This window comes from Polyergus mexicanus, unplaced genomic scaffold, assembly GCF_030449975.1.
Source record: "Polyergus mexicanus isolate NDT 795.1 unplaced genomic scaffold, iyPolMexi1.0 SCAF_7, whole genome shotgun sequence".
Taxonomy (NCBI): domain Eukaryota; kingdom Metazoa; phylum Arthropoda; class Insecta; order Hymenoptera; family Formicidae; genus Polyergus; species Polyergus mexicanus.
The window spans coordinates 3,492,663-3,503,552 of NW_027223327.1; the positions used below are offsets into that span (position 1 = coordinate 3,492,663).

The window sequence follows — 10,890 nt, forward strand, 5'->3', positions numbered from 1 at the left end:
TTTCGTCGTGACTATGATCGATGGCGAAAGCGCGCTGTTCCTCGACGCTTATATCTGACTCGCGAAAATTACATTTCTTACATGGTTTGATACGCGCGAGATACCGCAGACCTGAATCGAGGCTATAACATAACTCTCATTCTGAGTCGAGGTATCATCGGAATGTAATTCCTTCTAATCTAAAATCTGTTAAAGTGGTCTCTCCGAAAATTAAATTAACGAACAAAACGATGTTGGGGGATGACATCGCGCAAAATTAAATTAATGATCGGAACGATACCAAGTATAATTTGAAAGATATTCTATTTAATAGTTTGTGTATAAAAGATTAAAACTTTGTTTCTTACAAAAATTTTTTTACAAGATTTAGTGACAATTATTTATGAAACATCCAAATTTTCTTTCGATAAAAAAGATATAAATCTGAAAGAAAAATTAATAAATACTTTTTATACATTATATTGATTACATATATGTTGATTAAATTCTCGTACTGTTTATATATTATAAGTTTATTGGGATTATGGAATCATCGATGAAAATATCGATTTTGATTATTTCTCATGTGGAAATACCGTAATCGATTGAATGGCGAATTCCAGCAAGATCTCTCACGTATGATTTTCCCAGAATACCGGTTTTCGCGATGGTAAAAAGACGGAGTTAATTCTATACTCGTGAGAAAACCATAAGTACGTATAATTTTATTGACGATTTTGCAAAAATGGTTATAGATACTAAATTTATATGAAAGGGGAAAATTGAAAGATAACGAAATTAAAAAATTTAAAATAACTCAGCTCACACATAGAACATATTTTATATCATCTAGAATAGCGGAATTACTGTGTGTCCTGAATTTCAGAAACTTTATAATATTCGTTCTCTCACATAAATGCGTTTAAATGTCAGATACAGTTTGCTCGTTTAAATACAACAGTATAGAGGTAGCGAAGCGCGGATCAGCGGTGACGAGCTTCGAGGAGAAGAACCGCGATGTGATTGTGCCTTATTAGGGATGAGTTCGACGAGAGTCCGAACGAGAGAAGCGACGATTGTCTACCTGTTAGAGGAGCATCGTCCTCTATTCGCTATCTATCCAGCTGAAATCCGCGCACCAACCAATTAGGGGCATCGCGGCTCTCAAATTCGCTTTAATGAACTATGCTCGCTCTACCTGCACCGGTAATAGACTTAGCTCGATCTCGTAATAAAAGTGCGCTCTCCGCGAACCGCGAACTTTTGCGACGTTTATATCCCGGTATATCTCGTCGCGTACAATGATCTTGTATTCTCAGCGCGTTGCGGCTCTCTCTCTCTGACGTGACTAACGAAGGATTAAAAGTTTCAACGGAAAATCTACATTTTCTACTCCTCGCTCGCAGTTTTATATCGTGCTATATTAATCAGAATATACGATTAGTTTTATGCGAAGTTTCTTTGCGCTTTAGATACTCATTAATAAAAGATTTTTCGAGATTTTTGCCTGCCAGTCGAAAAACGTAACTTTGGTTTGCATATCTCGCGGCAAATTCTGTAGCACAATATGAATAAGAAGAGTTTTCAATGTGAATATGAGTTAAAGATTAAGCAGAATTATAGTACAAGTAAATATAATGATTTAAAAAATAAATTAATGCAGAAAAATCTCCATTTCTTCGTGCGCAATTTTATATCGTGCTATATTAATCAGAATATACGATTAGTTTTATGCGAAGTTTCTCTGCATTGGATATTTATTAATAAAAGATTTTTCGAGATTTTCCCCAACTTTTGCACGCTAGTCGAAAAACCTAACTTTTGCTTGCATATCTCGCGAAATTCCGAATCATGCTATGAATAAGAAAAATTTTCCATGTGAATATTAAAGATTAAGCGCAATTATAATATAAATAAATGTAATGATATAAGAAATAAATTAATGCAGAAAAATATAGAATCTTCTTTTCCAAAATCTTCTCTAAATTTGAAATTTATTTATTCTTTATATACTTATATCAGTAAATACATGTACGCGCGCTCCTGGTTACTTAAAGTATACTTAAAATATACTTAAGGAGAGATACTCATCGCGGAGCGCTATAATATAAGAAACACTTTATAAAAAATATTTTGCTAACTAATTAAATTTGAAATGTTTGTTTTATTATCAGTTGTCACTCAAACGAGCGTCTCTTCTTACGGGATTTCGTCTCCTGCTCAGCCGGCACCAGTGGTGGCAGACTCGCGCGATGGTTGCAACCGGATAGTTTCGTCGATCCCTCTCAATGTGAGGCGTTATATTCGCGGGAAGAAATGAGGTGCGGATGGCCGGCGATCGTCACTGTACTCACGAGAGATCAATACGGTGAAATCGTGCACGTATCCGGATTAAAGGTATATTTCTCTGCTTCCCGGCTTACTCGATCAGGATCTCTCAATGTCAAATTGTCATCTTTACAGATCGAAGTCAAGGCGGTACCAATCGACAAGACAGACATCACGGAATCCGATCAGAGCAGGAAAATTCGCCGTGTCTCTCAACCTGATCCATTAACCTTTGGAGGTCACCCACAACCATCCTTGGATGTCCCATATGAAGTGACCATCAACAACAAAATGTGCTTCTACGCCATCACCATCATGAAAGCCTATCAAAATTACTCGTTCGAGGAACTGAGGTTCATGTCTCCTACCGTCAAGAGATCGAGCGAAAGTATGTTGGTCAGACCCAACAATGATGGTAGTTACAGTGCTACGTGGACACCATCCTCGGTTGGTTGGTACTCGCTGATGATCACGGTAGACGGTTACAACATGGAGGATGTACGTAGGCTGTTTATCTACCAAAGATATCATTTGGGATTAAATTGTATTGTCAATTTTAATCCCATTGTACCTGTTTTACTCGGAAATGAAGCTTAAAGTATGTTAATTTAATTTTGCCTTGTTTAGAATTATAAAGTCGAAGTAAAGGAACCTCCGCAAGGTATGCAACCGCCCACTCAGAACATTGTCAAAAAGCCTCAGCTTCAACCGAGCAGACTCAGAAAATTTGTAGCGAAAAATAGCGCTGGCTTAAGAATACGGGCTCATCCGTCGCTGCAAAGCGAACAAATCGGATTCGTTTCGGTTAATGGCACTATAGCTTTCGTCGATGAGGTACCACATAACAAATTATTGACGCTTTAATCAAATTCATATTTTTGAAACTAACTATAAAGAATTAATGAAACTGACGTAGATTTTCGCCAAATATGAAAATATCAAAAAAACATTAACAAAAATATCATCGTATTCTTATCTTTGTACAATTTTAGTTTAAATTATTTTTATGTATTTCAAAAACGAAAAAGATATTTAAATGAGAATAAAACTTTGCTTTTCTGCTAATTAGATTCATAACGATGACGGTGTTTGGTTACGTTTAAACGCGGAGACAATCAAGGAATACTGTAAAAGTAGTCATCTCGAAGCCTGGTGCTTGCAGTACAATCAGCATTTAGGGAAAACTCTACTTCTACCAGTAGAGGAACCAAAGTCTATTCTAGATCAAGTCATTAAGGAAACCATTCTGCGAAAGCGACCTGATATTGGTGACGAGTATGTAAACAAATCTTTCTTCCGTTATGCATTTTTATTCATTTCTAATTTTAATACAATCGCTTTTTTTACAGCAAAAGAAAGACAGTGACCTTTGACGCCGAAAGAAGCATGATAGTCGTGAAATGTGGCGCATCCGGGCACAATATTAGAAGTAAACCGAGCTTGAAGGGCGCGCCAATTGGAATGTTAGCGCTTGGAAATACAGTGACTGTTCAAGAATACGTAAGTTTATTAATGCATTAAAATAAATATCCGCTTACATACGCAGTATGGCGCTTCACGATTCACTTGTTACAGTGCGTGAATCACGAAGGAACTTGGGTGCGTATCGACGACGATTCGGTGACGAAATATTGCTTCGATAAGAATCGAAGCGTAGAGGCATGGTCGCTCGCAATCAATAAACAAACTAGCGTAATTTATATGAAACTCGAGCAGGATTTAGAAAACTATCCGATCGAAAAAAAGCCAATATCGGACCCGGCCATCTCACCGAGTAATAAAGGTTTCGATTTTTCGGTACCTTCCGTTAGTCACGAGGGCTTCAATTTTACCGCACAGAATTACACGTCGGATACGGCCGAGTCTATTGAGGGTTGTAATACAAATCCATTTGTTTTCGGCTCGTACAATCAACATGATTCGCCAGGTGCATAATTGTAAAAATAAATCTAAATGAATAATATTGCATATAAATATTTGTTAAATATATATTTAGGGAGCGAACGCTTCATACTGGAAAAGGCTGATGGTACTCCAAAATTTTCGAAACCTCATTCCAAAGAAAGAGTAGCCAAAGAGCGGGAAAGAGAAGGTGGCGGAGGAAAATTTAGCGTTCTTCAAAAATGGCTACGAGGTGATGACAAATGTCATGGAGAGAAAAGAAGTTCCCCGGGCAGGTATTTATTTTCATGCATAATATATTTTTATGATAAATTTTTAATATTTTTAAGTATATATATATCACTCTTTATTCGTCGATTTAAAAATCTTTACATAATTATTTAAAAATCTTTACATAATTATTTAATCTTTTATATTATTAAAGTTTGAAATTATCGAGTCTTTTTGTAAAACATAAAAAAAAAGATGCTTTCTTTTTTGCACAACAAATTTTTAAAAATACTAAATTTTTTCAAAGTTGGAGTTTCTACATTGTATGATTAATATTTTTCAGAGATTTCTCCGAATTTGTGGGCGTATCTGTGAAAGAGTTGGTAAAAGCGATGGGGGAAAGTCGCGCGAATGGCAACGGAGCGACACCGCCAGAAACACCGCGGCGAACGTCACGAAGTTCCTCGCCGAAGAATCCCCAAGGTGGATCGCCCAGATTTCACAGCCCGTCTTCTAGCCCGGTCCCAATACCTGGTATATATGCGGCACTTTGTTTAGAATATAAACTCTCTCTCTCTCTCTCTCTCTCTCTCTCTCTCTCTCTCTCTCTCTCTCTCTCTCTCTCTCTCTCTCTCATTTCTTTATTGAACAAATTTATTTCATGACTCATTTTTATAATGTTGTACATCCATGTGTACTCTTGTGTAATTTGGCACTATTTGGCAATTGCTTTGAAAATGAAATTATTTCAGAAGCTGTGAGAACGGACGCTGATACTTGTAAGGCAGCAATGTAAAATATTTTGTATTTACTATATTTCCTTTCTTTATCGCGTATTAGAATACAAAAATGACATTCAATATAGTGATATTACGATAAAGTACATAATAGATGTAATAGAAAAGAATATTAGACAATTATATTAATTATTAATTATATATATATATATATATATATGCTGTTTGTGAATTAGTTATAACAAATTAGTCATGTTGATCTTAGCTGGGTCCAGTCGACAGCCAACCGTTTCTGGCAATTGCCTCTTTCCTCCTGCTGCTAATGCACCAGGTACTCGCTCCTATCCTATTGAATTACTAAAGTTGTAAAATATCAAATAGTGCACAGAATCTCTGTTTCATTGAAAATCTGTTTTAATATATTATCACCATTTATTATATATATGTATATAGGATATATATATATATATATATATATATATATATATATATATATATATATATATATATATTGATAGCACAGTAGAACCTCACTTCACATATTGATCAGTGAATATTACGATATTATATTATGCATGCGAAATAGCAATCGAAATGGCACGCGATATAGTTTCATTCTTTAGTTGATGCATGACTATTTACATCATATGGATAAAATAAACTTTTTATGCGATTCAGAAAACCGAGAGCATAGTTAAACCACTAAAACGTACTTAATAAATTTGCTACAATTAATCAAAATTATTAGGTGGGAGAAGCGCGATAGGAGGGGGAGAGAGTATGAGTAGCAGCCCTGTACTCTGCGGCTCCCCCCGAAGTGTCGGCCTCTCCCTATTAGGTAAGATCATTAATACACGCTAATATATTTACATCCTAATCCTAGTTTACATCGCATAAAAATCGAACAATGAGTCATCAGATTTCATGCTGTAATCTATATTTCGTACTTTAATACAAAAGCGAAAGAAATATATATATATATTCTTTAGAAACTTTTAACTTTCATCACGGTCGCACGAAGTTAATTTGCACGATTTAAACCTTTCGAATGAGTTGTGTAAGCGAATGTTATAAATGTCTTTCTCTATCACTATCCATGCGTTTGCCGATAAGGTGAGAAAGTTATACTCTCTTGCCATCAGGATTAAATATTCGAATGTATTTTGTGGATAACGGGCACACAACTCGCGGTCGTCATTATATTATTATTTCTTTTTAAAGTGTCAGGAGGGATGATCGACAGCATAACGTCGCAACGACGCGGTTCGACACAGAGCGACACAAGTGCCTTGGTTAGCAGTTTGACAAGAGATCCATCTCAGTCACCGAGTGGTAGTACTCTGCGTTGATACCACTGCTTGATCTATCACCGAGTCCAAGTTGCAGTTCTTTACACATGAGATCTGAGGGCAGCATAGCGAGCCCACCCGATACTCCTAAAAAGGAGTGTGCTGTAAGCAACTTTTTTGCATTTTAATCGTCTTAGTTTCTTCACTAGGATAAAGATGCATGAAAAAAATCTCTGTTATATAATAACGTTTATAAAATTATGCAAGGAAATCATATTGTTTATTACAGGATCCTCAGGAAAGTCCGCGCAAAATGTCTCAAGCGCAAACGCAAACAAGTCCCGAAAGCACTGCGACAGCTATGAAAGGTCATTTTAGTATCGGCTCATCCGGAGTAAAAGACGAACGACACTCGCCGAAAATGAGCAGAAGGGATCACATGAAGGCCGTGAAAACTAGAACAAAACGCGCCATGTCACCTGCCAATACACAGCAAAGTCCAAATCCTAATCGTGCTCTAAATTTAAGTAAAGACAAGGTTAAGGAAGCGATCAGTCCTTCCGTAGCAGAATGTCTGAGAGCTGTTTTCGCGGCGTTTTTGTGGCATGAAGGAATCGTGCATGATGCTATGGCTTGCGCGAGCTTCCTCAAGTTCCACCCGAGTTTACCGAAACAAGGTGCACTGGTTGTAACCAGACATACCGTCGTACAATCCAGTGACAAGCAGCAACAAGAACAAAAAGCACGGCAGAGACATTCCGTCGAAGTGACAAATGCCGGCAATTATTTGCACATCCAACCTAGCACGTTGGAGACACTCACGCGTTCAGCTGCGAACGCTAATGCCAATAGGAGCAGGAAGAAACAGGAGAATACATTCAAAGAAGAGATTCAGGCAAACTCGGGCAAGCTCAGTTCCCTGCCCGAATTTCACACAGTCGCAGTACTGCCACCCGCATTGAAGAGCCTGGTTTTTCTATGGGAAGAGCTCAGCACCAATTGTTTGCAGGCTATTGAACAACAATCGATCCTACCTAGTCCTATATCGCAGATACAGACGATGAAGCTGGCGAAACGGCCAATACCAGAGAAACGTCCCAGAGAGGATAAAGTGAAGGAACGCGAAAAGAAAAGTAGTCGGAAAAAGAAGGAATGGAAGCCTATTGGTAGAGCAAATGCATCTGAGGTTTTGGCAGGAATCGAACGCGAGACTATCTGCGAACTTTGTGGTCTGATGTTTCCACATCCAGTCACTTATCATATGAAAATGATGCATCCAGGTTGCGGCTGGCATGCGGGCGGAAAAGGATACAACAGCGGTGGAAACTACTGTGTGGGGTGGGCAGGCAATTGTGGAGATGGTGGAGTTGGTGGTAGCTCGTGGTATTTAATCTGTGACACATGTAGAGATAAATATTTGAAAGCCAGAAAGAGCAAGTTTGCAAAGAAATTTGTCAACGGGATTTCTAAGAGAAAAAACGGCACAAGTAAAATTCTGTCTCCGATTAACAGTCCCAGTGCGAATGAAACTCATATTATCATGAAAAACAATGCGATGTTTCTATTGGATTTGGCTAGCGCTTCTGGCTTTAATATCCCGAAACAGCAGAGACGACCTTCGCAGACTTTATCGTCTGTGGCGGAGAATTATAGTCCTCCAGAGGCCATCGGACCATTTCCGCCAACCGGACCATTCCAGTGTTTGCAAGGCTTAGGTATTCATCACTCACAAAGTCACGACGAAAGATATTACGAAGAAACTCTGAGACGTGAAAATGGACAACAAAATAATTATGAAGGAAGCAGTGGCACATTTAATATCACAAATGGCAGGGTAAGAAAATATTTTTTTTTTCTATTTTTAATATTTAACATTGCTTTAATTATATCGTCTGATTTGCAGCCATTGTCAGAGTATCCAATGAGTGACAGTGATAATGAAAGCGGCAAAAATCGCAGCATGTTCCATAGATCGGTGTCTATGTCTACTGGGGCACCTTGGGCTAGAAATAGTAATGACGGCAGAGTTGTTATGATGAGGAAACGGAATAATAGTAGTAGCGAAATGAGTAATGGTACGCGCATTTTTATGCATTTTATATTGTATATATAAAAGAAAAATAATATTTTCTTATTTTTTATTATAAATAAATGTTAAAAATTTTTTTTTTCTTGAATAAATGTTAGTAAAATATTTTCTATGATTTTTCAGAAGCGGGTTCTTCGCTTTTGTGTTATCCGTCTGCTGCACTTCAAAAATTAGTGCCATCGATGGATCAATCCGCAATAGTATCCACTAGCCAAACCGAAGTAGCAAGTAATGATCGAATTGAGATTCTCATGAGACCTGTAATGTTATTCGTTCTTCAACAACACAACTTACAACATCTGCAGCTTGCGATGAAGCAAGCGTTGCGTCGTGCTGCCTGTCGAGTTTACGCAATGCAGGCATTAAATTGGCTTTTAAGAAGCGTAACGCAACCAATTTGTTTGCACGATTTACTATGGTGGTTTGTCTCGTCTCTTACACCGATTGTTCCTTCTGATAGTACAAATGCGAATGACGATGATAACAAAACAGAAAAGAAAGAAGATCATGTAAGCAATATTTTTAATAAGATTTTATTTGTTAACGTAGACATGAACATGATATGATTATTGCTTTAATTTTCAGGATACAACTGGCGTCAGTGAGCATCCTTTATGTGATTTAATAATAGCTGGAGAATCTGTCAATCCATTACCCACTGTGTTTCATACCTTATTGCAAACAATTGCGGATTTAATGCTATTACCACCACTTGGTAAGTATTTGCAGCAAATTTAAATGGACATTTTTTAATTGGGTATATTGGATATATTTTGGATATATTGTAATTATTTATTTACAGGATCTCCATTACAACAAGCTGCGATTCGATGCTGGGGTATTCGATTTACGCCAGCAGATCATATGTTTCTGCATAGAAGTCATGTATTTAGTAATATTAGTAAAATCCTTTCACGTTCCGAAGAAGAAGAGGATGTGACAATGAGTATGCATGAGAGCCACCAATCAACAGTTTCACAACAGATAAGCAGTTGCGTGGAAGCTTTAAAGGATTTAACATCTAGTGTTGAGATTAAAGCTTCCAGTCGCCAAGCCATGATTGGTAGTCTAACAGACAATTCCACGGAAACATTTTGGGAATCCGGAGATGAAGATCGTAACAAAACTAAAGTTATCACTATCATTTGTGGTGCTCATACTGTGCCTAGAATGTTATACGTACACATCGATAACTGCCGCGATTTAACAGTAAGTTCTTTTCATAAAAATTGGATTACTTGTATCACAAATAATGTTTGTCTAATTAAACATTTTTATTCAAAAGCATAAAGTGTCAAGTATAACTTTCCTGTCTGGTGTTAACGCAGATGAGATGACAAAGCTAATTTCTGTAGAGATTGAAAGTAGATCTGCTGGATGGATTAATTGTCCAATCACTGGTAATATAAAAATGTTGTAATTATTACTATTTTAAAACAAGGTATGTTTTAAAGATGTTTGATCTATATCATATTGTAACTGTATATAGATCAACGCCATATAGTAATAGGTATGGAATTAAAGGGTCCAGATAATTCTTTAAGAGTTCGTCAAATCAGAGTGCTTGGTGAGATCGAAGGAGGATCTTTGAAAATAGGAAAACAACTAAGCGCGCAGACTATCCAGCAAAGAAATTGCGAGGCAGAAACCTTGAAAGTATTCCGTCTAATCACATCTCAAGTAAGCGTGATTTCTTGTGATTTATTTTTTCGTTTAAAGCATTGTATTCTTACAATATATCATATTGTATTGCAGGTATTTGGGAAACTTATACAAGGAGAGAAGCAACAAGAAACGGAATTGATTGAAGGCGTTAACGAAGATTTGGAGGACAGTAATGATCTCCGAGAACATATGGTCGGAATTTTATTTAGCAGAAGTAATTTGACACACTTACAAAAACAAGTATGTACTCATATTGTGCAAGCGATTAGAAAAGAAACTATACGTTTGAGAGAAGAATGGGAAATGCTTCTGTGTTCACCGACGCCCGTTAATAGTCTGTTGAGTGACAACAGCGATTTGCCAAAAGCAGCCGATACTTATTGCTTCGAAATGCTTTCTATGGTTCTTGCTTTAAGCGGAAGTTCTGTAGGACAATATTACTTATCACATCAGACTGGTTTACTAAAGGATCTATTAAGTTTGTTGCATACCGGATCAGCAAGAGTACAGCGTCAGGTACATTCTCTTCCTATTAACGCTTGAAAGATCATACGTAGAATTTAAAACTATCTTTATCACGATTGTATTTTGCCAGGTAACATCTCTCCTAAGACGAATATTGCCAGAAATTAAACCTGAAACACTAGCAAGCGTTACAAACGTCGAACATTTACCGCCTACCGACTTCAGT

At 37.2% G+C, this 10,890-nt stretch overlaps 1 protein-coding gene across 1 annotated transcript in view; it reads left to right on the forward strand.

Moving 5' to 3' along the window:
* The window catches only part of Hiw (MYC binding protein highwire), a 175,362-nt gene that overhangs the window by 164,247 nt on the left and 225 nt on the right, over nucleotides 1-10,890 (forward strand). Inside the window, 21 exon segments of the mRNA XM_070299067.1 lie at nucleotides 2,154-2,376; nucleotides 2,443-2,805; nucleotides 2,935-3,141; nucleotides 3,377-3,582; nucleotides 3,657-3,807; nucleotides 3,883-4,234; nucleotides 4,304-4,484; nucleotides 4,763-4,953; nucleotides 5,422-5,487; nucleotides 5,905-5,994; nucleotides 6,378-6,490; nucleotides 6,493-6,609; nucleotides 6,735-8,279; nucleotides 8,349-8,520; nucleotides 8,658-9,043; nucleotides 9,120-9,249; nucleotides 9,337-9,743; nucleotides 9,820-9,934; nucleotides 10,024-10,214; nucleotides 10,290-10,715; nucleotides 10,795-10,888. Coding sequence (XP_070155168.1) covers nucleotides 2,154-2,376; nucleotides 2,443-2,805; nucleotides 2,935-3,141; nucleotides 3,377-3,582; nucleotides 3,657-3,807; nucleotides 3,883-4,234; nucleotides 4,304-4,484; nucleotides 4,763-4,953; nucleotides 5,422-5,487; nucleotides 5,905-5,994; nucleotides 6,378-6,490; nucleotides 6,493-6,609; nucleotides 6,735-8,279; nucleotides 8,349-8,520; nucleotides 8,658-9,043; nucleotides 9,120-9,249; nucleotides 9,337-9,743; nucleotides 9,820-9,934; nucleotides 10,024-10,214; nucleotides 10,290-10,715; nucleotides 10,795-10,888 — 5,726 coding nt within the window.